The 26752-nt window shown below is 36.1% G+C and overlaps 3 protein-coding genes across 4 annotated transcripts; 1 reads left to right on the top strand and 2 right to left on the bottom strand.

The window, feature by feature from the left end:
- Positions 1-7151: 7151 nt before the first annotated feature.
- Positions 7152-11540, top strand: LOC147867007 (calmodulin-binding receptor-like cytoplasmic kinase 2). Of its 2 annotated transcripts, XM_087339818.1 has the most exons (8): positions 7166-7314; positions 7901-8011; positions 8140-8354; positions 8699-8889; positions 9103-9268; positions 9336-9425; positions 10426-10724; positions 11084-11540. In XM_087339818.1, the coding sequence occupies exons 3-8, from the start codon at positions 8177-8179 to the stop codon at positions 11303-11305; spliced, it is 1146 nt and encodes a 381-aa protein (XP_087195944.1). In that variant the 5' UTR covers positions 7166-7314; positions 7901-8011; positions 8140-8176; the 3' UTR covers positions 11306-11540. The 2 variants fall into 2 exon arrangements, with proteins under 2 accessions (XP_087195943.1, XP_087195944.1); XM_087339817.1 differs by lacking the exon at positions 7901-8011 and having other exon boundaries at positions 7152-7314.
- Positions 11541-13231: 1691 nt separating this feature from the next.
- Positions 13232-15385, bottom strand: LOC147867006 (uncharacterized). Its single transcript, XM_087339816.1, has one exon. It carries the CDS (start codon positions 15189-15191, stop codon positions 13602-13604), a length of 1590 nt encoding a protein of 529 aa, XP_087195942.1. The 5' UTR covers positions 15192-15385; the 3' UTR covers positions 13232-13601.
- Positions 15386-18421: 3036 nt separating this feature from the next.
- On the bottom strand, positions 18422-22898 carry LOC147867005 (uncharacterized). The gene is made up of 7 exons (XM_087339815.1): positions 22636-22898; positions 20394-20474; positions 20220-20308; positions 20037-20111; positions 19402-19535; positions 19097-19318; positions 18422-18977 (listed from the first exon to the last, which is right to left on the bottom strand). Exons 1-7 carry the CDS (start codon positions 22756-22758, stop codon positions 18913-18915), a joined length of 789 nt encoding a protein of 262 aa, XP_087195941.1. The 5' UTR covers positions 22759-22898; the 3' UTR covers positions 18422-18912.
- Positions 22899-26752: the final 3854 nt, after the last annotated feature.

Raw genomic sequence — 26752 nt, 5'->3', positions numbered from 1 at the left:
TATTTGTTTTATATGGGGTGGTCTTGATTAGGCCAAAATCTTGAGCCCAATGTTGTTGAGACTCTTATAGTTGCATGAGTGTTCAATAGTTTTCTAGTTAATTATGTTGTATTTTTCTTTGTAATACTGGACTTTTTTGTATATTGCGTTTGGCCACTTTATGTTAATACCAACGGAGGATATTTTTTATGGAAAAAAAAATACAGGAAAACTAAGATTTTGTGCATAACATAAACCCATTCTCTCTTAGATGGTCAAATTGCACTTTCCCATCCAAACCATTGCTTTTGTATGGGTTGCCGAACTAAAGGTCAGGAGCTCACTTAAGCACATATTCCATGAGGACCGACGACATATGCCAGTCAATACATCCTCTTGACTGATGAAGGTGAGCCAAAATGCTATGATGAAGCCATTGCCAACGAACATAGAGAGAAATGGCTGAACGTGATGCAAGATGAGATGGACTCCTTGCACAAAAACTACACCTACGACCTAGTAGAATTACCGAAAGGTAAGAGAACACTCTGAAACAAATGGGTCTACAAGGTGAAGATTGGAGAAGTCGATTATGTGCCTAGGTATAAAGCCCGCATTGTGGTGAAGGGTTTCCAACAAAAAAAGGGCGTCGACTTTGACGAAATAGTCGCTCCAATCGTGAAGATGACATCCATTAGAACTGTTTTGAGCATAGTTGCCAGCATGGATCTGGAGATCGAACAGTTGGATGTCAAGATGGCATTCTTGCACGGGGAGCTGGATGAAGAAATTTACATGCAACAGCCCGAAGGCTTTGTGGAGAAAGGGAAAGAGAATTTGGTGTGTCGACTGAAGAAAAGCTTGTATAGGTTGAAACAAGCTCCACGCCAATGGTACAAGAAGTTCGAATCCTTCATGGTGGAACATGGGTTCTAGAAAACACAGGCTGATAATTATGTGTTTGTCAAAAGGTACGATAAAGTTGACTTCTTGATTCTCTTGTTATATGTAGATGACATGTTGATAGTCGGTCAAGATACAAGGAAGATCGGAAGCTTGAAGAAAGCTCTAGGCAAATCGTTTGTCATGAAAGATCTTGGACCGGCTAAACAGATCTTAGGGATGCACATAGTTCGGGACAGAACTAAGAAAGTGTTGTGGTTGTCAAAAGAGAAATACATGATGAAGATCCTAGAAAGATTCAACATGTCGGAAGCAAAGCCGGTCGGCTCAGTGTTGCCGACTAACTACAAGTTAAATGCAAAGCAATGCCCGAGAGGGCAGAAAGAAAAGGTTGAGAGGAGGAAAGTACCATATACCTCAGCTGTCGGCAACTTAATGTACACTATGGTCAGCACGAGACCAGACATAGCATTTGTTGTGGGAACAATAAGCCGATACATGAGTAATCCAGGACGAGAACAATGGGTAGTGGTGAAATGGATATTCAGGTACTTAAAAGACACCTCGAGTGTGTGTCTTAAGTATGGTGTTTGAAAACCCATGCTCAAAGGGTTTGCCAACTCGGACATATCGGGGGATGTAGACTCAACCCTTCCACGTCAGGGTACGTGATGACCTATGCAAGGGGAGCAGTGTCGTGGCAATCACAACTACAGAAGTTTGTGGCCTTGTCGACCACAAAGGCAAAGTATATGGCAACGGTAGATGCCGACAAGGAGCTGATTTGGATGAGAAACTTTCTCAGCGAGTTGGGGATTAAGCAAACGGATTTCTTGCTTCAGTGTGACAACCAACGTGTCATTCATCTAGCCAAGAATGTTGCATACCACTCCCGGTACCAAGCACATATAGAGAAGGTATCACTAGTTGCAAGAGAAAGTCGAAGAAGGAGAGTTTACCCTCGTGAAGATCCATATTTGCGACAATGGATCCGACATGCTGACAAAGAACCTACCGATGGACCGACTTAGAGTTTGTCGACAAAGGAAATGAATAATGAACTCCTCCCCACAAGAGTGAAAGGGGAGTTTGTTAGGAATATGTCCCTCCAGTGGGAGGAGCCGACTATTCGAAGAGAGCAGACAGTCGAAGACCAATCAACCGATCGAATGAGTTGATTGATTAGTGCGACTATTATTAATATTAGATAATAATAGGAATGACTGTAGCAGTGGTTACATTTATAAATATCCCATTTAGGGTATGAGTATAAATACACTTAGGGCAAGTTGCGAGAGCATGTGTGGAGTGAGAACAGTGTGTGTGATCCTCTGTTGTAGTTAACGATAGAGAAGTGTGAGAATGTGATGTGAGTCTGTGTGCGCGGCACTATAGTTGTGTTCTATAACAACATACGCCAAGAGCCCTACGCGGCTGATACACTAAGTGTAGAGAGTGGTGTACTCTAATCTCGTTATTGTATATCCATTGTATAGTGAAGCTCTGGTCTCCGTGGTTTTCTCCCGCTTTAGGGTTTCCACGTAAAATCTGTGTACATTTTCTTCTATGTTTTCAAATTATGTATTTCAGCGCATTCCTTCTTGTGGATTGACGATTCATTTCTCAACAGTAATGACTTAAACCTTTGCCCCAAAGATAGATGTAAGCATGTGTTATTGGAAATATAAAAGCCCTTTAAGATGAGTTAGAGAGCATGTTTAAACTTGAATAGAGTGAAAATAGCAAATAATATACTTAAACAAATGAGTATAATTGAAATAGGAATTGTGAAGATTTTAGGTTATCTAATGATGTACGATTTTAGGACATCCTTTGATAACTTTAAATTGAATATAGAAAATCTTTGTTGCATCATAACATGGATAATTAGTAAGTGTAGTTAATTATAGGAGGAACAAGTTGTGTTTTAGGCCATTTCTTAATTGGGAAGAACTTGGAAAGATTGTCATTATATGAACCTTAGACACCGATTGAGTACGTGTAATTGCTCTTTATATATTACGTGCAATACATGTTTAATATCAATCACATATATGAACCATATATGTTGATTGAATATGTGTAGTTGGCCATATATTTTGCGTTATGCATGTTTAGTATCGATTGGGAAGAACGATAAAATATGTAATGTATTCACATCCCATTTGAATTGAGTAATTTATGAACCACAACCCAAATTTGGGAATTCTTTAGTAGTTTTAAGATTCAATTTTGTTCTTGTTTGTTTGTGTTTGATGCTGGAAGACATGTCTTTGGATTTTGAATATTTGGGATTTTTGGATGCCAGGTTTCTGGTAACACTGGAACCTTTGAAATGACTAAGCCCAAGTCAGAGGAAGTGTTAAAGGGAGAAAATAAAGTAAAGAAACCTAGGATTAGGAAGACTAATGGCACTACCCCAATTGAGGCTAAAAACAATGTTATCGGTAGGGAGGTTCATGGCATTGTGGATGGATATTTTGATGCAGGGTATCTTCTTATCAGAAACTTATGGATTGGAGACAGAAATATTGTTCAAAGGAAACAAGAAAGATACACAACAAAAGCTATGCACAATACCCCACAAAATTTTAACGTGAAAAACCCTCAAAGAGGTAAAACCCACAGGGACCTAGGACTCCAGAAATAATTCACTATCAATGTAAATCTTATACACCAAAGTTCTACTCTAAACAAGTTAGAGTACTATGAGAAAGCAAGGATACAAGTTTTGGGCGTCTAGGGGCCATTTACACACTAAAAATGTGGGTAAGCAGCATCCCAGAATCAAGATTCTTCAGGAATTCCTAATGTTTAAGAAATAAAATCTTGGGATGTTTCTTAGAAGAAGAAGAAGAAGAAGAAGAGAGAAACTCTGAGAGAAGAGGGTCCTGTCATAGAAGATGATGGAATTAGTATTGAGAAGGAATGTATTGATTACAAATGCTATATACCGGGGCCTGCCAAAAACTTTATGATAGCTGATCAAACGACCATAGAAGCTATGCATGCAAAAGAACATGATTGTGAAGGAAACTATCAAAGAGCTAATCAAATGAATATAGATTCTATGCTTAAAAACGAAAATGGGTTCTGGGGAAAAAAATGTTAGTTTCCAGGTCTGTTGTCAAGGCTTCATCCATCCACCAGGAGGTCATGGCTATTATAGCCACAAAGGACATATTGGTTATACTCAACAAGTACAGGGTGCAAACTATCCCATCCTGATCAGCCTCCAGGTGCTTCATCACAAAACACTTATGGACAAGCTGAACTATATGGTCAAAATGATTTTACCTCAAGGCTATGGACCCCCTGGTACATCTTCTTCTTATGTAACAATGTTCTACCCCATCAGCCTCCTCAAGAAGGGTGTGGACCTGGTATTGGAGAGCCATTGGGCAGAGAAGGAACTTCACAACAAGAAAAAAAAAATGAAGTAGGAAAACCATGCCAACAAGGACAAGAGGCTCAATATCATCCATATGGAAAGTTGGTTCTATAAATCAGAAAGAGAGTTTTGAATACAATTATGATAATAAAACCATGACGAACAATTAGGGTACGTCGCATTCTGTATATGTACGAGCCTCAAATTCTTCAACAGGTTATTGGAACCTTTATGTGCACAACACATTATGGCTATTCTGAAACTAATTATGAACAAGCAACTCATCAGTCTGGATATGGAAACCAACAGGGAAACCCTGTATATGAAGAATCTGACACTGGCCATGATCTTGATAGAGAAGCCAACGTGTTTTATAAGTAATGGATGTGAAAACATTCAACATGTACCATCTTCCAATGATATAATAGATCATATTATGCTCAATATAGTTCTGCATACAACCAAGCAAAATTCGAAAGCAATGAGAAAGATGGACATACTTCTGAACGAAAATGATCCTGACCTATTGAAGAGAATAAATTGTAGTAATTTCCCTTCCTTGAAAAAGGTTTGCTAAAAATTCTCTGAATTTGATTGGGGGCAGAGACCTGCATTCCATTGTTTTAGTTTACATTATTTGTTAAGATTCTCTCACCTTTTGTACTATCATTTGCAAAAGAGGGTGCAATAGTTAATCCATTGAATGTTTCGATAGAGGTTTTTTTACTTGTGTCTGTATAAAATTTAAATGCTACATTCTTGGTGCTCATGATATAGGAACTCAAAAATACGTTCTTAAAATTGTATATTTGTTACAGTTCATGTAAATGCAAGTTCTTTGGCACCACCTCTTTTGTAATAGATTACATCGACCAATCCATTAAAATTTTGGTTCCACTACTACTGTTTTGGAAGGTTTACTTGTTATTCTATATTTGCCATAAACTGATTTGTTATGGATTACATCAAGCAAGCCATGAAAAGTTTGGTTCCACTACTGTTTTGAAGACTCATTATTTTGCTGTATCTATAATTTGTTGACGTGGAAGAGCTTTCCAACGAGCTATAGAACGTCGAAAACAGACGTTAGAATTGAGAATTATAAGGAAAATACCATACAGCGCTACTCCTCAAACGCAGACGAAGAAGAAATGCCAAAATAGGGAAGAAAGAAATGCCAAAATAGGAAATTCACTATTTCTTCAAGAAAAAACCCTTAACAAAATAGGACTCTTTGATTGTTTCCCACCATCCATGAAAATAATCCTCCCTCTTATACTAAATTGATGTCATTACATGTAGGCCACGTGGCACACACCTAGAGAAGCTTGTGCATGTGCGCGATATAAAGCATGTGGGCCATGTGGCACACATGTAGAGAAACTTTGCATGTCCGTTATATGGTGCACATGAAATACATTACATGGTTTTGACTACACAACATTTGTTCCAAAATAATGCAAATAATCCCTAAGAACAATAATACTAAAGAACTTTGAGTCTAGAATGTAAATCAACTCCAATGAGTCGAATCAGGTGGATCTCCAAGGAGTGTTGGGTCATTGAACCAAGTCGAGATGCGTGGTTGTAGTTGAGGCAAGTGTGGAATCGTGGTGGCACCAATTGGTCGTATCCCTTTACGACAACGACGCCACCGACTAGATGTATAACCCTAACATAAAATAACCCTATATAATTGTCTCTACGCTTTTTTTAACGTAGTGCTTGACATTTTGAAAGCAACCCTATAATTAGCTCAATTGTATTTTTACAAAACTAAATTATTTTTGTATTGCAATGCAATTGGATTTTACAATTAGTATAGATTGCGTCACTCGAGGCATGTTGATGTATGCGAGTTTATTTAGAGAATCTGATTGGGTAAGCTTTGTTATTTATGCTCCTGATTATCTGTGAGTATTGACCTCAAAAAAACAGTAATTGGAGAATTTTAGCATTTTATCAATTACAATAAGCTGATCTGAATTTATTTTGGGGAGTTCACAAGAAGAAATTTCAATGTCACCACCATACAGGAAAAGAAAACTTGTTTTCCTTGGAACACAAATGAAAGAACAAAGCCGAACGATCAACAAATTCTACTCACATTTCTCCACGATATGGGAAGTGTTGGAGTAAAACATGTTTGATACTACATCTATAACCCAAACCAAATTCCCATTATTTATGATTCATAGTAATCCAAGGTTAAGAGATTAGCTAAATTTCTGCTTAATTTGAGTTCTCTTAACTAACTCATTAATAGATCATTGTAATCATTCTGTTAATTTATCCTCTAATTACCATTTTCATAGCTTAATGCATGCTATAATAGACTCATTGTAGCACCAATATTATACAGGTCCAACGCCCTATTTCCAAGAGCTAACTTGAAAGGAGGTGGTGGATTTGAACTCCATAAAAAGATCTTTCGAATCAACTTAAACTCAGCTTGTGTTACGATGGCATTCAATAGCATTAGATAGATAGTGCCAACCCATGATAAAAACGTAGCCATGGATAAAGGTTGTGGTCAAAAAGACCCATGTGTTAGTTACCATGGGTCTTTTTGGTCTTACATCCCCCCCTTGGGCCCTGACCCAACCCAGCCCAAGCCATCCATGGCTAAAGTCAAAAAGTCATGGATATAATAAAGCTTTTGTGGTCAAAAGTCAAATCCTAGGCCAATTGGGTCTTCACTCTTCCACTCGCTCTCCTTCTCTGTTTTCTTCATCTTTTATACTTTATTCCTTTTCTAAACCCATTTCTAGCACTCAAATGATCTCCACTCTCTCTTCTCCTCTGCACTCCCTTCTGTTCTCTCTCTCTCTCTCTCTCTCTTTATATATATATAACGCTCTCGCTCTCGCTCTCTAGATAGATAGATATCATGTATGTATGTATGTATATGTAGTATATGTATACATATTATTAGGAGTTTTCAATTCTTTTCTTTCCATCTTTCCCTCTTCCGAGGCTCCCCTTTTTCGCCTCGGAAGGACCCAAATCTGATCAGTTTTCCGACTCCAATTGCTCATAAGGTATGCATTTGAGGCCCAGCTTTTATAAATCTTTTGTCTTTGTGATGCCTAGAGAAGGGATAGCAGAAAACAAATCTAGTTTCCATGGTTTCTTGAACCACTAACCTCTAGAGATCCATCAGTATAAAGAAATGTGGAGGTCATGTCGTTTAAAGGAAATCCAGAATTAAATTGCATGTTTTTCTCATCCTTTATTATTGTATCTTTCAGATTTGAGAAGGATGAATCTATCTTCTTTTATTAAGAAACCATGTAGGTACATGTTATATGATTTTATGTTATTCCAATCAGGAAGGCTTGTGGATGCATCTTTTACCACTGAATGATCACATGGCTGGTGTGAGGTGTTACGCATTTTCTTCTTTAGGAAGTGGATTTTATCGGAATGTCGATGTATGTGGATGATTAAAAAACCTGCAAACATGAGGGCATATTAGAGTTTTTTAGCTGAAGATGTAGTTTTCTTGATTTGAGAACAATGGATGTGTAATATTTTAATCAGGTAGTGTGTGTGGATTCATTTATTATCAAGTGGGTATTTATCTTTTTCTTCTTCAGTGACCGTTTTTTTGTTAGGGGACATTAGGGTTTTGCAAGGGCAAGATGTAACTTTGTGATGTGAATGAAAAGGATGGATTTGTGTTATTTCCAATCATGCAGATGTGTCTTCTTATTGCCATATCATCGTGAAGGTCATGTGGGTACTTATGCATTTTCCAGTGCCTTTATGTAGAATTTAGAGTTTTCCAGGTGAAGATGCCTGTGGGCATTTTAGGATTCTTCTGATCATTTATTATGTGGATAGTGATGCATTTACTTCTTCAGTGACAGTGTTTTCAAAGGATATTCAGCTAGTAGAGGCATGCAACAGATAGGTGGTCAGTTACAGTCGCCTGTCTTTCCTGAAATGTATAAAGATCCTGTTATAAAAGACAACCAGGAACCAAAACAATATGGGTGTATTGCTTCATATCTCCGCATTATCTGCCCATGTTTCTATGTGCTGGAAAAGGAGCATATTCAAGAACGCAAATCACTTTGTGAGTTGACTTTCCACCATTCATGGATAAGACTGGATGAAATTTTCCTCAAATAAATTTATTCTTAAACAATAAATACGTTTCTCATCATCTTTCTCCCTATATTTTCTTGTGTGACATTGCAATTTGCTCAGCCCTGACGTAAAATAAAAAACTAGTCTGTTTGACCATAAACAAAAGTTGAGAATTTTGTTGTTTTAACATTTCCAGAAAAGAGCAAAATGTGTGATAAAAATCAGGGCCTATCATAAAAGATATTCATGGGTTTATTGATGTGCTAAGTGTTTTAGAGTATCCATTTTTTTGGGTCTGTGTGAATAATGGTATCCTGTTCTGCATAATAGCAATTCCAGAACCTTCACAATCCCCATCCATCTTGCCCATTGGAAAAGCTACCGTTTTTACTATGTCTGAAATCATCAAGGCTACTTCAAACTTTTCCATATCATGCAAAATTGGGGAAGGAGGCTTTGGTACTGTGTACAAGGGAAAACTCAAAGATGGCACTATTGCAGCAATCAAGCGAGCAAGGAAGGTACTTCAAGTTGGATTATACATACAGAATTTATTCGAGTATAGATAGGTAGATAGTTCAACACTTAATTGTACTTCAAGTTGGAGTATAAATACAGAATTTGTTGGAAGATAGATAGATAGATAGAATTCTCTATAGATAATTCAACACTTAAATTGTTAAAGTAAAAGCTGCAAATATCGTATGATGAGTGATCAGTAATTGTATGTACAGGATAGCTTTGGCACATTGACGGAGCAGTTCCGGAATGAAGTCAACATGTTAGCTAGTATAGAACATCTAAATCTTGTAAGATTGATCGGCTATGTGGAGGCGGGTAAAGAACGAATATTAGTGGAAGAGTTTGTTGCGAATCACAACCTGCGAGAGCATCTCGACTGTGAGTGATCTTTTGTATTTAGATGTCTGTATACCATTTACCGTAGTTAACCTGTATATCATTGCAGGCAAGTTTGGTATTGTTCTGGACTTCTGTCAACGTGTGGATATTGCAATTGATATTGCACATGCCCTCACCTATCTCCATCTTTACGCAGGTACTATGTTTTTCTTTCCACTATATTTCAGCAATAGATATATGAGAATGAGGCTAATGAGTTGTAAAATACAGTTAAAAGGACAAAAGAAGCATATATATGTAGCTTTCCAAAATTTTCCATGTATATATATATATTCAATGTATTCATGAGCTACATTATATACATATAAAATATATTGAAACTTTAGAACTCTTTAAAAAATGGAAATTAATTCAAGATATGAAGCTATAATCCATTATTCTCACAGAGTTTGATGATCATTGACAACTTCTCGCTTCTCATTCCCTTGCTTGAGCTTCTTCTCATGGTAATAGTGTTGCCCTGGCATTGGGCCATGGTCGGATCACTTAGAACTTCTTGGACACTTTTTTGGCATTATTATGAAAATCCCGAATCATCTTTCAGTTTTTCAATGGAAGACATTCAACAAATACTCCATGGACTTGAAAGGATCCCATGCTCCATGTCAAGACCAACCCACCAATCATACTGGACATCATACGAGTGTGATTTGAAGAATTTAAAGGAGATTAAGGTAGCATCTACTAGAAATACCGTTAGAACTCCACAACAGTTGTCATGCAATCATGAGACTTTGACAAATACTCCATCTATCTGCAAAGGAGCACACCCCCTCATGTCACATGCATCGTGGATTTGGTTCAGTGGCATGCTTAAGCTTTGGTTTACATGCATCGTGGATTAGTAAGGAATAGGAAATATTTTGTGGCTTTTTGTGTAATTTCTGACTTCTTTCTTTCATTTAACGTTTAATTTAAGTGGTTATGGGTGCAAATCTTCTTTATGTTAATTTCTTGCTGGAGAACATGATTGTTGGATAAACTCAAGAGTGATTGTCATTTTTTCGCCTACAAAAGGATGCATATCCCATGCAATGATCTAATGTGTGACTGTTAGCTGATCATGTCAGAACAATGTTCAGAAATGTAAACATCATATATGCTTATTTTCTAATATATCTAATTTCTTTTGACAGATAAGCCAGTTATTCACAGAGATGTGAAATCATCGAATATAATGTTGACGGAAAAGTTCCGAGCAAAAGTGGCTGATTTTGGCTTCTCTAGAGAAGGGCCAATGGAGTCAGGTGCTACCCATGTGATGACCAAAGTCAAAGGCACTGCTGGATATTTAGATCCAGAATACGTGAAAACTTATCGATTGACGCCAAAGTCAGATGTCTATGCTTTTGGTATACTATTGGTGGAGATTTTTAGTGGGAGACGACCCATTGAACATAATAGAAGTTTAGATGAGCGCATTACAGTGCGATGGGTTAGTGTTCTTTCTTTTATTCTGGTTATGATTCTTATGTTAGTTCTCTTTTTCTACAAACCACAAAACAGTGTAATGAACTGAACTCTTTCTTGCAAATGAAATGATGCATTATATTCTTTAGAAATGGATGGAGTACTTAGAAATGCATTATATTCTTTAGAATTTATATAAAAATAATGGCAACAGCTATTTAGGATCACATAAACAAATTAAAGCATACAATCATGATTTCACATTCAAATATGGGCTGTAAATTAACTTCTGAACCTAGTCCTCCCAAATATTAGACTTCTAGGTATTCTTCTCGTGAATATGATCATACGATATTGTGCTAATGTTTTGAAGTTACCTATCAGGCATACGATAACTTCATTCATTCAGATATAGCAAAGATAGTGGATCCTCGACTTGAGCATGAGAGGTCAAATGCGGTATACAATCTTCTTCAGAAGATTTTTGAGTTGGCTTTTCGATGTTCAGCACCAACCCGGCAAGATAGGCCTACTATGAAGCAAGCTGGGGAAGTTTTGTGGTCTATAAGACGAGGTTATCAACGCCTTTCACAGACTGATACATAACAAGAGTAAATCTTCTACCATTATTTATTTCAATATATATACATATTATAGGCTTGCAAGCCTAGCAATGGCTTTGATTATGAGCTTTGTATTTGTAAACTAGTATTTGAGGGTTCCATGAGTTGTGCAACCCCTCCTTTATCAAACACATCAAGAATGTTCAGTGTGGAATATACTACCATGAAGCATAGATTGGAATAAAAACAAGTGATGGGAGGAATGTCAATGTTGTATACTGCTTTTGTGCTTGTAATTTATTTAGTTGTGCGTTTGGTCTCGAGTAGGAAGGAATCTCATGTTTGGAGTTTCAAATGTGTGTCAACAACATAAGACATTTAAGAAATAGATCCAATGGAATAAACACACCTACAATGTGATGCCAATTTCCCATCTAAGCTTCTAATCTCACTGATTAGGGCACGCCCACTCTGAGGTACATGTATAGTTTCAAATTAGTTTCCTTTTTATCAGTAAATCTCACAAAAATCTGTGTACACATATAGTAGATTTTGGATTCTTCTTAACTGCCATCTTCATGTAAAAGCAACTCTGAAGTTTCATACATCGAAATACTGCTACTAAAGCTCCATGAGGCTCTAGATTTCACAGTGAATGATGATCAGATCAACATCATAAATTCCATTAAACTTAGCATGTTTGATCTGAACGCACACATCGAAAAACAAAGTTGTCATTTCATGCGTCGTTGAAGAAATAAGCACAAGGAAAAAGGATTTGAACTCTTAACCTCCAAATGTGTAAACAACTCTCTACAACAATCTTGCTAATTTGAGCTTACAAGCCTACCCTCGTCATGTAACCTTAACGTGCACAACATACCACAACTTTTTACTTTTCATATCATATAACCAGAAAGTTTTCAATTCTTACAAGAGATTGATAAATGCAAGGATGTTGGCAGTTTGCTGAGATTCCTGTGATCGTCCCACTTTGTCAGACGATCACCACATAACCATGGGAGTCTTAGAGACATGACACATTAACATCGTAGAAGGCCACAATGCCAAACGCATAAATCATGTTCAAAACTGTTGGTACACATTGGAGAACTTATAGAAAAACTGAGTTAAAAACTAGCCAGGGGACATTGTCTAATTCCACAAACATTCAGTTTCATGCATTGTTGTTTGATAAAGTTTACTCTTTATCCTTGATCTCATATGGAATAATGGGGAACTTTCAACTAACAGATAATTATATAACAGGTCAACAGAAAATCTAGGATTGTGTTTTAGTATGAACTACAACTTTTTCTGTACATGCGTAGGTGACCTTATATCGTGACCCCAAAATAAGCATAAGAAATTAGCTTGTCACGTTAGGGAAACAAACCTGCATTTGCAAAGTTGGTTTTGATTCTCTTTTGGCCCATGTATTTTCACTAATGAACGTATTGCTAAGGGGGAATAATGGGGAACTTTCAACTAACAGATAATTATATAAGAGGTCAACAGAAAATCTAGGATTGTGTTTTACTATGAACTACACCTTTTTCTGTACATGCGTAGGTGACCTTATATTGTGACCCCAAAATAAGCATAAGAAATTAGCTTGTCACGTTAGGGAAACAAACCTGCATTTGCAAAGTTAGTTTTGATTCTCTTTTGGCCCATGTATTTTCACTAATGAACGTATTGCTAAGGGAAATGTGTTTATGTGACAATCTAACAAAGCTTTCGACAAGAAGACTTCTGATAAGAGCTTGACAGTAATTACTTGGAAATCTCTCATGTTGACATGCAAATACATGATATACATATGACAGTGCAAAAATGAGTGGGCTGCACTACCAAGCCAGTCTGAAGAGTACTATGTATTATATGGTATGTTCCTTGGAGAAAGGCCAATAGAACCGGAAATGTAGTGCAAGCAAGAATACACCACAAATTAGAAAAAGGCAAATCATGATCCATAATGGTCATTGTTTCACCATTGCTTGATATAGTCAACAAGTTACAATCCCAACCAAGAAATATGAACAAAGACCACGGAAGGCTTACCAGAGATTACAAGAAAATCTACGCATCATGAGAGACCACCATTAAAATCATATAATTTCTTCGGAACTCAAAATTGTGATTTATAAGGAATCCTGTCTATAAACAAATATTTATAACGTGATCGTTGGTTACATGCAAGAGACCCGATGAAGCAAAATTCCACATTCTACAGACACATGAAGTGTGGTATCAAAACTTCAAGAAGATCGGACTCATTTCAAGATGAAGGATTCACACAGGATCGAAGCAACCATCATAGTAATCCATACTACGTTTTATCCGAATAAGGAATCATTTGGCTGCCCATCGGTATCAGAGATATTACCTGAAAGGTCCATGCCATCCGTTATCGACTTTGTCCATGTGTATTCCTCGCCTGTTGTTCCAAGACCACATAGGTGTGCCTCAACAACGGTCATAAGTTCTCTTTCTCTGGCTTCTAGACACCTCTCTCTATGGTTCACCTGCCAAACATCTATAAATTCCTGTTCCACTGTCTTGGGAATCTCTCTTCCAAATGAATTTTCTTCCAAGTTTGGGACATTGTTATTGCGATCTCCACAACCCATTACCATAAGCTGCCCTACTTTAAGTTCCTGGAACTTCTTTTCTTCTTCATTTGAATCAATCAACATAAGCTGTCTTTCTCTAGCTTCTAAACATCTGTCTCCATGGTTCACACGCCAAACATCTAAAAACTCTTGTTCAGTTGCCTCTGAAGTTGTTTCAGTTCTGAATAAATTTCCTCTATCATTATCTCTAGAACCCATTGTCACAAGTGTCTCTATTTCTTTCTGCTCTTGGATTTTATTTTCTTCTCCATTTGAATCAATCAGCATTACACCTTCTGTTGCTTTAGGGATTTTCTCAGGATCCAAGGCCATTTGATCAACAAAACTTGGAGAATTGTTTTTTGGAACGTCTGGAGGTTTCGCAGCCATTTGATCAGCTGTAAAGGAGTTCTCCGCAGGCACAATTAGGTTTAGGTTTGTCGATATTTCATTCGGATGCATAGCATTAGGTTTTACAGGACTTTGATCATCTGTTAAAGACTTCCTTTTGGATTCCATTTCCATCGGATGGACAGGTTTTATGGTAATTAGATGAGATATGGAATGGTTTTCCTCGTGTTCCATTTCCTTCTTATGCACATGTTTTATGGTCATTTCAACAGCTATTAGAGATTTTTCCCCTGAACCCATTTCCTTTTTAAGCGTAGATTCTATATTCATTTGATCAGCCCTTCGATTGTTTCCTTCACAACCATGTTCCTTTGTATGCATAGGTTCTATGGTCATTTGATCAGCTACTATAAAGTTTTTGGCAGGCCCAGGTATAGCATTTGTATCAATACATTCCTTCTCGATACTAATTTCATCATCTTCTATGACAGGACCCTCTTCTCTCAGAGTTTCTCTCTCTTCTTCTAAGAAAGATCCCAGATTGTTTTTAGCATTAGGAATTCCTGAAGAATCTTGATTCTGGGATGCTACCTTTGGTTCATCTCCTTCTTTTGAGGATAAATGTGGCGAAATAACAAGCCCATTTGGTTGCTTGGGCGATGGAATCAACACATTTTCATTGTGAGCAAGCATCTTGACTTTAGGAGCAATGTCAGTCACGCTTGATAAAGGAACGAATAATCCTGGTTCAAAAACTACACCCCTAAGAACAAGGGGTGAGCCATCAACTCTAACTGTAAGAAGATACCCTGCATCAAAAGATCCATCCACAATGCCATGAACCTCCCTACCGATAACATTGTTTTCAGCCTCGATTGTAGTAGCACCATCAGTCTTCCTAATCCTAGGTTTCTTTACTTTATTTTCTCCCTTTAACACTTCCTCTGACTTGGGCTTAGTCATTTCAAAGGTTCCGGAGTTAAGAGAAACCTGGCATCCACGAATCCCAAATATTCAATATCCAAAGACCTCTTTGTGCATCAAACACAAACAAACAAGAACAAAATTGAATCTTAAAACTACTAAAGAATTCCCAAATTTGGATTGTGATTCATAATTTACTAAATTCAAATGGGATGCAAATAAATTACATGTTTTATCGTTCTTCGCGATCGATACTAAACATGCATAGCACAAACTATATGACCAACTACACATATTCAATAACCATATGCGGTTCATGTATGTGATTGATATTAAACATTTATTGCACATAATATATAAAGAGCAACTACACGTACTCAATCAGTGTCTAAGGTTAATATAATATATATATATATATATACAATCACAACTTTTCCAAGTTCTCTCAATTAAGAAATGTCCTAAAATGCAACCTGTTCCTCCCATAATTAACTGCGCTTACTAATTATCCATGTTATGATGTGACAAAGATTTGCCATATTCAATTTTAAGTTATCAAAGGATGTCCTGCAATCATACATCATTAGATAACCTAAAATCTTCACAATTCCTATTTCAATCTTCAAAATCCATGTACTCATTTGTTTAAGTATATCATTAGCTATTTTCACTCTATTCAAGTTTAAACATGCTCTCTAGCTCATCTTAAAGGGCTTTTCTATTTCCAATAACACATGCTTACCTCTATCTTTGGAGCAAAGGTTTAATTCATTACATGAACCGATATCATTCAGTCCAGAAATGAGATCACAATACATGGATCCATGTCGTTCTAGAAATCAATAGCATATATATATGCATCCATATTGCACCAGAAACCAATATCATATGTATATGAATCGATATCATTCGTGGAATCAATACCATCCTTACATGAATCAATGGCATTCCAATATTAAACAAAAGACGTGTCTCGATACCTGTGTATGTAACCAGTCTAGGGTTAAAGATTCAAAGAGTAGCGAGCCATGCACATTCCAAAACAAAACAATCCCCCTTTCCCCAAAAAAGAACGAAAACACAGAGCAGGAAGCATTATAATTAATCATGGGTAGAAGGGTTCTTAAACCTGGAACAATCCTGCAACGACATAATCCAAAATAATGCATCCTTCGACAAAATAAAAGAAACATATCAATCTAAAAGCTTTCTAATGTCGGCTGGATTTACAATGCATGTGCATATTCTCATGCACATATACTTCCATGAGCCCTATATTGATTGGTCTTAATTTGTCCATTAGAATCCCCTCACATACCATCATCATCATCATCATCATCATCATCATGTGATGTGGGTTCTTAGTGTCCATGGAAGAACACTTTCCTTGTTCTAGGATCCATTATCATAAGTACTTTTGACATCCAAAATCTACATTTTTCCAAACAATCAAAACGTCCTTTTAATAGAGATCTCCATGGATTGGCAATAATTTAGTAGTGTAGGATACTTGACGAATAACTTTATATGTAAAGACTTGTAATTTTCTACCCATGTGATATGAGGGATAAGTTTGGGATTACAAGTATTCCATGCTTGCAACGACTAAAATGACCTAATACGTATGGTTACCTTGCACATGCATTTTGCTCATGTAATGTCTCAATGTTGAAAACCAACCTAATTTGAAGGTCAAGTTATGTTGATTTCTTATAACTTTGTGACAAACATAATTTTTGTTCTTTTAGTATGATAAGACTTTTCGAATCTCTCACATAGAAAAACACAACACCATGGCTTATTTAGGTGACGATATATTCAAATGTCACCAGGGGCCTTGAACCTTATCCATGGGACCAAAAGAAGGTCCCAAGCATTCTCCAAGAGGGTAGATTTGTCAGCGGCCTAGAAGAACATAATTGAATCTTCTAGTACTCCTCATGCAAGATGTGCTTAATTGAGCTCCTTACCTTTGATTTAAAGTTTCACTTTGGTTGACAATCTCACATCAAACAATAGATCAATAACCCATATAAAAGCAATGGTTTGGATGGGAGATTGCAATTTGACCATCTAAGAAAGAAAGAAAGAAAGATATATTAACATCTTCTAAGGCCAAAATTGGCCCATAAGACAAATGGTTTACAAAAAAATGGGATATTTACCCATTCATCGAAACTAAAAATATAACAATAAGATAAAAATAGAGTTTACGCTAAATAGTTCTAAGAAAATAACAAACCTGTTCTATATAAAAAAACATGTTCTAAAAGAGAATGTGTAAGATAATAGTAAGTGAGTTTATGTTATTCACAAAATCTTAGTTTTCTTGTTAATTTAATTTAGGAGGTTGACATTGACTACCACATGTAGATTTGCGCATTTGAGGGGGAATGGATGGTAAAGACAATATGCATTCCATTGGATAAATATTTTCAATAGCAGAAAAACTTCAAGATTACTCATTTTTGTGTGACTCTAAACTTCATCCTTTATTGGAACCTTTTGTTTACGTGTCCATGTGACATCCCATCGAGCTTTGTTGAACATTCTCCCAAGGCACTGGAATTAGATTTCCAAGACTACTTTTATTGAAAACAAAAACAATGATGAAAGGGTGTATGAGGGTGTAGAATCTAGATGCGCAGGATTTACTCAGACTATTAACCTCTAGAGAATTAGAAACAAAGAGTCATCAAAAGATTGACATCAATAACCAAGAAGCAATCGAACAAAATTCATACAAAGAAGCTGTTGCTCAAGAACTAGCAACTACACACTCAACTGCAATTTAAAAGTGAAAATTAAAGGAATGACTACCTCATCCTGATATCTAACTTAGAAATCAATTACAACCAAGACTAGAGATTCTCTATTCGAAATTTCATTCAGGAATCTGTACATTGAAAACAAAACAGTTAAGCCAAGAATCTGGAGAACTGCACCAAAGATTACCATAACCAGAAACACAAGCAAGCACAGGCTTAGTCAAGTTCAAAACTCCAGAAAGTAATAAGATTATGAATATCATGCCTCAGACTTTATTCAGCATCTGAGCTAACACTTAGCATAAATTTCTACTGCAATTAAGAATCAAAAGAATGCTTTAATGCCTAAACAAATATCCAGCAAAACTAAACGCCAACAAATAAATCTACAATGACTAACAAACAGAAATCCCTCACATTCTAAATCTTATGTACTCAACATTCTTCAAGAAAGTATAAGGACACTCTTATTGGTATATAAAAAGGCGGCCGTGATTGTATATAAAAAGAACATATGCATTCGTCAAATCACTTTGATGTATAAAAGTTATATCACTTGGATTTTGTTTTCAGTGAGAGCTTCTTACTTCTCCCACTATGACATCATATATAAAAGTAACTTAAATTTCTCAAAAAAGAAATCCAAGATATCGCTCACAATTTTTCAGCACCTGGAAACACATATTTACTCTCAACTATAAGTATTCATCACGCCTCACCTATTATCAGGCAGTCCCTAAATCGACAAAGGTGCCCACCTATTATCCTCATCAAGGATAGGCACTCGCGATGGTGTATGCAGTGTATGGATATCTTTGATAGATCATACACGTACCCCTAACAGAATCACAATTGCTGTATTGCATGTCCATAATCACGAGAAGCAAAAACTTGCAACAACTCACAGCAATTATGATATAGAAACTTGATAAAGCATTGCACATTTCAATCTCATTGTGCACAAAAAAAACTTTTTTAGTATGGTAGATAATTCATCTGCCTCCGCTTCGACCATCCACGGCCCTTGCTCGACCTCTACCCCGACTCGGGCCCATACCTACACAATGAAATTTATAGTTTGCATTAACAAGTACATCCTCATTCACATTTTTTCAGGAGAAATTTCATACCATTATGAATAAAAGAAGCAACTGCAAACAAAATCTTCCATGTTACCTCTGCCCCTTTGTGATGTCCCATTGCCACCGTAGCCACCATCATCATATCTTCCATTATTTGAATTTGAATATCCATTGTCATACCCACTGTTGTGCCCATTATAATAGCCTCTTCCACCTCCATAGTAACCCCTACTTCTGCCACCACCTCGGCCTCCTCTTCCATTATACGAATAATCATCTCCATTATTGTAATATCCACCACCACCAGGTTGGTAACCTAAATGAGAAGCATCATAATTTGGTTTCTATTTCTCTGACTAAATAAGTATCACATAGAACATATTTCAGCTAGATATTCACCTCCTCTGAATTGGCCACGGCCAGGTGCACCTCGACCTCTTCCACGGGGTGGGCCACGGGAAAAACTTGAATTGTTCACATACTTTGGATCATCTGCAGTTTGCACCCTCTTCGAATTCAAAGGAGCCTGGTACCTGCCATTTTGCATCCGTTAACAATCTTATCCATGCCAGTAAAATTTCCCTCGGCCATACATACACTTTTGCATAACGTGAACAGTGATCATTCAATAATCATTGTAGATGCTATTCAGCTTTGCATAAATAGGAGAGGTGGTAGATATGGCAATCATTAAACGGATGGAAAAGAAATTCACTTCCTACTAGAGACTGCAGGTTTCAAACTCGCACAATTGGTCAGCCATTATTATGAGCCACCCAATTAAATCAAAAAGCTTTAATCAAAGGATAAAATTATTTCATATAGTTTCAGTTTCTTTTTTTCATATTTTCAAAGCTTTAATTTGGATGAGAATAAGTTCATATTTTTTAGGTTTACTCCCATCCCACTCCCATTATCAGCACTGATTTGTAGGTTGTAGCCAGCATATTAATCTGCATTTACTCTTAGATAAAATCAGAAACGTCCATCTGGTCAAATTGTTTGAAATAACATGAATCCATAATTCAGCTTACCCAGTTGAGGAGGCATCAAGATCCTTCTTTGATAATGTGATAGTTATAATGGAAACATGTCTGGCTGTTTCAATACTATAGAGAACACAGCAAAAGATGTCAAAATTTCTTCAATAAGTTAAAATAAAGAAAAAAACCTTTGTTAAAATCTTTTGAGAGAGAATCTTGTAACTCAAAACTTACGGCAAAAGGCCTTCTTCCAGTGGCTCCCATGTATCTGTTATGTCCACAGAGCTAATAACAATATCTTGATACAACCCTTCCTCTTTCCTCTGCATTAAGAAACAGTAAAACGACATTGATGGGAAAAAAGTATATGAAAGAGAGAGAAGAAAAAGACAGCTCAAACTGAGTTACCTTCAAAATTTCAGCCAGTAAAACCGTCTTGTTTATAGCTCTACCCATGGCTTTCAAAATTATTTCTGAGACATTCTTTTCCTGAGACCAAAAGAAAAAAAATAAAGCTTTTCAAACAATCTATGGTCCAATAATAAAATCCACAGATGAAAACAATAATTCTTGTATAATCAAAATTCGTTCAATAAAGGAAATCAAATCGAAATGATGATTGTGAGTACAGCATCTGGCAATAGAGAAAACCATTAAAGATAATAGTGCTTCTGCATGCAATCCCAATCAATATGCGAAATGAAAACAGAAATGATGCTTCTGATTGTTAAATATTGCAATGGATTGAATAAAAAACAAATGTGCTTCTGTATGCATTGCATGGAGTTAGAGAAAATCGAAAAGCTGTTCTTCTAATTGCACAAAACAAGAGAGAGAGAGAGAGAGAGATAGCAGGTATTTCATGTTATGTGTTGGGGTGACTGAAAAATACGTGTTTCAGTGTTTAAACTCCAATACTAGCGGAACCAGAAAGAAATGCTGATTCAGTTATGTAAACTCTAGCAATGCAGGAAATCGAATAGTTCTGAGAAAATCAGACAATATAGAGAAAATTCATTTGCCAGAAAACCCTTTAGAGGAAACCAGAAAGAAAAGATGCTGCTTTTATGTCAATTTTCGGAATAGAAGAAATAAACAAAGAGAATGAATAATTTTGTATGCAAACGCGTTGATTAGAGTAAACCAAAGGGAAATGTTTCAAAATTTCTGTGAAGCCTTGCAATACAAGAAATCAAACATGATAGATGAAGAACAAAAATACACAGAAAAAAACAATTTCCGTTTTCTGAATCAGAAAGAAAGCTTGCTTAAGTTACATTAATCATTTGCAAAATACTGAATCAAAGCAAGAAAGAATGACACGTCTGTTTTATAAACTTATTCTATAGTTGAACTGTATACACAGAGAAAGAAAACATCAACAAAAAATATTGACATTGTATGATCAAGAATGAGACAGAAAGAAACTATGGCATGTTAGATAAAGCATTATAATAGAATAAATAAAGCAGAAAGATGTTTATGTTTATTGACATAGAGCGAACTACCAAAAAAGCAAAAGAAAAAACGAATCCTGTAACATCTGTTATCTAAAGACTTGAGGTAGACGAAACCAGCCAGGACAAGAAAAATCAATTAAAAAGATTTCCAAGAAAGCATCTGTTATGTAAAACTATGTAAAGTCTAGGAAGACGCAAACATTATGGACACACAAAGAAAGTTCATGACCAAGATAGTACAAAACTAATAAAAATGAAATAATTGCAAAGAAAGATAAAAGAAGCGTAAAGAATGTTACGTTTTACAGAATTCAAATAGTATAGACAAAGAATGAAAGAAAGAAAGAACGCATAGACAAAAACAGTAATGCAGATGGAAAATATTATCACTGTATGACCAAGAAGAACCAACCAGGCGAAATGGAGTTGATTTTTATGGAACGTGTCATAAATCGGGAAGGAAATCCAGAAAAAAAGGAGGTTTTAATTGTACGAGAAAGAAGGATCAACAAGAAAGAAAGGGTGCGTGCATCTGCAAGCTGAAACCTTGAAGACAAAGAAAGAAGAGGTTGACGTTGAATGAGAAAGAAGAACCGAAAAGAAAGAACCTGGTTATCTCTTGCAATAGAGGAACCTATACACTGTAGAAATAAATCGGAAAACGTCCAAAAAGATTGGACATTGATTTGAGCAAGAGTTAACCAGATAAAAAAAAGAATAACAATAATAATGTGCACTCTTCGCGATGATGATATAAACTCGAGCAGTATAAGAAAGAACCTGGTTATCTCTTGCAATAGAGGAACCTATACAGTGTAGAAATAAATCGGAAAACGTCCAAAAAGATTGGACATTGATTTGAGCGAGAGTTAACCAGATTAAAAAAAAAAAAAGGAATAACAATAATAATGTGACCTCTTCGCGATGATGATATAAACTCGAGCAGGATATGGAGAAAGAGAGAAGATGCACGTATGGAAAAAGCATTACAATCGATTATTGGAAGAAGAATGGACAGAACGGATGATTGAAAACTTTAGAGATAGAGGAAGAGGAAGGAGACGGGAAAAGCAGGAAAATTGATTGGAAAGTAAGTATGTGTGTGATGATCCATCCATGACCAAGAAAGATGCAAGAGATTTTCCAAAAGGGATCAGATGAGAAGAGTTGTAGAGAAGAGAAGAGAGTACCTGAAGAAGCGTCAAGGAGTAAGAAATGTAGTTGCGCATCAATCCCTGCGTAGTGATGCGAACTTCGTTTTGCTTGATGGGAGCTTCTGAACGTGGCTTGTTCACGCGATGATAACGCTCCATAGCTTTCTCTTTCTCTTTCTCTTTCTCTTTCTCTTTCTCTTTCTCTTTTTCTTCTCTTCTCTTTCCTTTTCCTGTTCCTGTTCCTGTTCCTTCCCTGCAGAGTCTGTTTCAGTGCTTCTTCTTCTTCTTCCTGTTCCTTCCCTGCAGTCTCCTTCTGTTCCGTTTCTCCTTCTGTTTCTTCTTCTTCTTCTTCTTCTTCTTCTTCAAGAAACTCATAAACCACCAAAAACCATCGCTTTAGGGCTTATCGAAAATATCAACTTTATTTATTTATTTATTTATTTATTTATTTATTTATTTATTTATTTATTTATTTATTTATTTATTTATTTATTTATTTATTTATTTATTTATTTATTTATTTATTTATTTATTTATTTATTTATTTATTCCCGTTTTCTTTTTTGTTTGTTTGTTTATTTGTTCATTCATGCATTATTTTTTATTTTGTTTATTCATTGCATTATTCATTCATTTATTTATTTATTATTTATTTCTTGGTTTGTTCAGTTATACATATTTCATTCGTTTTAATTCATTTCTAATATTTATTTGGTTTTATTTCTTTCATTTATTTGAAGGCTCCTTTTTTCTCTTGTTTTTCAAACGAGGGTTAGAAACAAAAATAGGCTCCTCTTTTTATTTATAAAAACATCCATTTAAGGCCCTATATGATAATGTATATATGTACACATGTATATATGTATATATGTACACATGTACACATGTATGTATATATATGTATATGCTGATATGGCACCCCTCCCTGATGTGGCTGGATGTACATTTTTGGATATTTACCAATTTACCACTAACTGTTTCCAAAATTTATCCCCTATGTACAACAGACACCCTCGTGTTTCCTCGACAGTCCAGTAGCAAGTTCTTCTCGTGTAGAGACAGAGGGTGCATGTGTTCTCATCAATTTCTAAAAACTTACGACTTTTGGGACTGATACCCAACAACAACTTAGTAGGTGGATTTGTAGATTTTTGGGCTCTCCTTGATGATCATACAATGCAAATATTATAATTGTATGTGTTGCTGAGAGAGACAGAGAATGAACGTAGTTAACATCCCTCTATCAATATTGTCCAGTTCTCCAATTCAAACAAAGAGAGAGAGAGAAGGCACATAGTCGACATTGCTTGATCAGTACTCCATTGGCAAGGACTATCTGGAAATTTACATCTATCGTGTGGGATTCTATTAGTAGAGTGTCAAAATCCCCGTTTCAATGGGTGTTTGTGTCGTGTGGAATAAGAGTATGAATTGTAATAAGTAATTATAAGGTGTGAGTTAACCATTAAACATGTTAACACTTGAGTGCTCAAGTGTGAACACACTAGGGTTTCTACATAGATAACAATGCTAGCTACCTTGTTTTAAAGGAGACTTAACTTATGTCGAGACTATGTCAATGTGGCTATGGCTCTTGTTAGCTATGCACGTGCAATCCTTGCAAAACTCAATGTACAAACTCACATCAACCCTCGATGGTATTATGGGACATCAAGGAGGTTCGGGTATGTCTCATGTCATCTCTAAGGAGTGGGTGGTTGGGTGATCTGGCATCCCTCTTCCCTTTATTTGGTCTATAATGAAGGTTATGGCGTTTGATATGTATGCGGAAGGATGTGAGGACCTGTAGGTTATGTGCACAACAAAAACACATATATGCAACAAGGAAGAAAATAGTAGATCCACACACACATATGGAGCTTCAATGGAGGTTCTCGTTATTTTGTAACTCTCTCTCTACAAGACTCAATATTCAAGATCATTATAGTTACAATGTTAGGGTTGAGCTTACATACTCAATCCCTAACTTCAAGACGCGTTCACACTAGGGTACAAGGTGGAAGGAGTCGGCTTTTTATACCAACATATAATTCATTATGTTTTACTTTATTAACTAGTTAGACTCTAACGCACGGGCATTGAACAACAATCACCTCTTATTGAGCATCTTGTTTTTATCTCCCCAAAACATGATGGAATGGAACTCCCTAGATTGAGTTTGGGATATTTCCATGCATGCATTCACATTCATTATCATGCAACATAACTAGAAGGATGACAAAACATTAACCTCATTCCATTATAGACTTCGTAAATTACAATAAGTAATAGCATGGTCATTAATTGCATGCTTTATACTCCCTCAAATTATACATCAAGATCCCACTCTATAAATACATGTGTATATGTGTGTGTTTGGTGCATTCGTGTTCCCCCCAAATTACATGTTGCATTGATGCATCAAATTAATGATTGCATGGTATCTAACCATTTGCCCATGTTATTCATCATTGATTATACAACACATTAAACTCATAAAACTTGGGAACATATATATGATTTATACTTCGACCTATGGGACAACTTACACAAATGATGTGGCTAAGCCCTCTACTCAACTAGAATTAATCTTGCAACATTCAAAGCCATAAGTTTTCAATTAACCCGAATCAAATCCGCGCCATGGGCTTAACCTTGTATTGTAAATCATTTGTTGATCTCGTGAACGACATTAACAACACATAGACTCTTTATGTATAAATCTATTTGGGTAATTAGCTTACCTTAGTGGTAAGTTGGTAGAGGATTGATATTAAGCTTTGGGTTCAAGGCTCGTTTGTTGACCAATACACAATTTTCTTACTTCATTCATTGGATGGCATTATGGAATGTTGGCATTGCATTAGAATGCACAACCTTATGGTTTCCCCAAGCAACACTACCGACTAAGGTACATCCATCTACGCTCTCTCAGTCTCTCCCCTTTTAGTGATCATGGTATGAAAGATATCATCATTTATGTTTTTCACTCCAAGCCACATTAGAGCCACTTTGTGAATTACACGTATATGTATGTGCATAAATATATTATCATATATTTTGATATGGCAAAATATGTGTCACTAAATGCTCCAACTCATTTGTTAGTCGTTTTCATGATGCCATGGACATGCTTTGACACGCTAAATAAAGTCTTGTACCCCATAAATAACTAATAAAGTTTACATCGTGGATAAAATCATAGGCAAGAGGAAAGCCATAAATCGGGAGAAGATACAAAATATTATTTTAGAATAATATATCTAAGAGCTTTGTTTAACAAAATATATGGGTCACGATCCATAAGGCATGTGTTCGGTGAAGAACCCAAGGCTTTGTTAGATACCAAATGAATTGGATGGATCACAATTGACGTTAACATAACATAGCATGAAATATCCAGTATCGAGAAGGAAATATACCCAGGACACCCAATTAGGGTAACTCCACCAACATGAAACTCTATGGGTCATAACTTTCATTTCTACGTACTAACTAACTTTGAGGACAACAGCACACACGACGTTTATATTTGTAATCATTGCAAAGCTTTACTTGAATTGACATTGGTGCAATTTTTCAGTGCATATGTATATGCCAGAGTCCAGAATAATAGATGCTTTGTTATCAATATATCAAATACACATGAAAATGTCCATGGGAAGGTGTAAGGGGTTCTTCTATAGGCGAGGAAGGTGTTACCTAACATGGGTACAATGAGTTTGTCAATTATTGATTAAAATTGTGAATGAATAATGTGACCCACACCACCTCCCAATATTATTAGTAACCAGTAATACAAAGGTGGGATTCATGACATTTGAGAATATCTAATGTACATATAAATATAATGCATAGAAGGGAGATGACGAGGTAGATATTTATGCACGTACACACATGTGTATTTAGACTGCAAATAAATTGTTATTTTGTGTGTATATACAAGTTTATCACATATTACTGGGTGTGTAGGTAAATTGCTTCCAGGTAACCCTTTTTCAATAAAAGATCGGCAATGATAACTATACTTTATGCTTTGTGTAGTGGACATGTTTTAAAGGTAGCATGGATTATAGGCTATGATTTGTTTCATCATGTGTGAGAATGTTCTTGGTTACTGTGGAATAAGTAAACCACATATCGGTGTACATCT

The sequence above is a fragment of the Azolla caroliniana genome, unplaced genomic scaffold, assembly GCF_043228905.1.
Source record: "Azolla caroliniana isolate FFs.n. ecotype wild unplaced genomic scaffold, voAzoCaro1.0.p SCAF_2, whole genome shotgun sequence".
In the NCBI taxonomy this organism is placed as follows: Eukaryota; Viridiplantae; Streptophyta; class Polypodiopsida; order Salviniales; family Salviniaceae; genus Azolla; species Azolla caroliniana.
This window is presented reverse-complemented; position numbering and strand designations above follow the sequence as displayed.

Coding starts and splice junctions, on each gene's coding strand:
- LOC147867007 (XM_087339817.1), top strand. CDS start 8,177: ATGCAACAGATAGGTGGTCAGTTACAGTCGCCTGTCTTTCCTGAAATG. Junction 8,890..9,102: donor CAATCAAGCGAGCAAGGAAG/GTACTTCAAGTT, acceptor TTGTATGTACAG/GATAGCTTTGGCACATTGAC. Junction 9,269..9,335: donor CCTGCGAGAGCATCTCGACT/GTGAGTGATCTT, acceptor ATATCATTGCAG/GCAAGTTTGGTATTGTTCTG.
- LOC147867006 (XM_087339816.1), bottom strand. CDS start 15,191: ATGACTAAGCCCAAGTCAGAGGAAGTGTTAAAGGGAGAAAATAAAGTA.
- LOC147867005 (XM_087339815.1), bottom strand. CDS start 22,758: ATGGAGCGTTATCATCGCGTGAACAAGCCACGTTCAGAAGCTCCCATC. Junction 20,112..20,219: donor CTGGAAGAAGGCCTTTTGCC/GTAAGTTTTGAG, acceptor TGTTCTCTATAG/TATTGAAACAGCCAGACATG. Junction 19,536..20,036: donor CTTGATGCCTCCTCAACTGG/GTAAGCTGAATT, acceptor GCAAAATGGCAG/GTACCAGGCTCCTTTGAATT.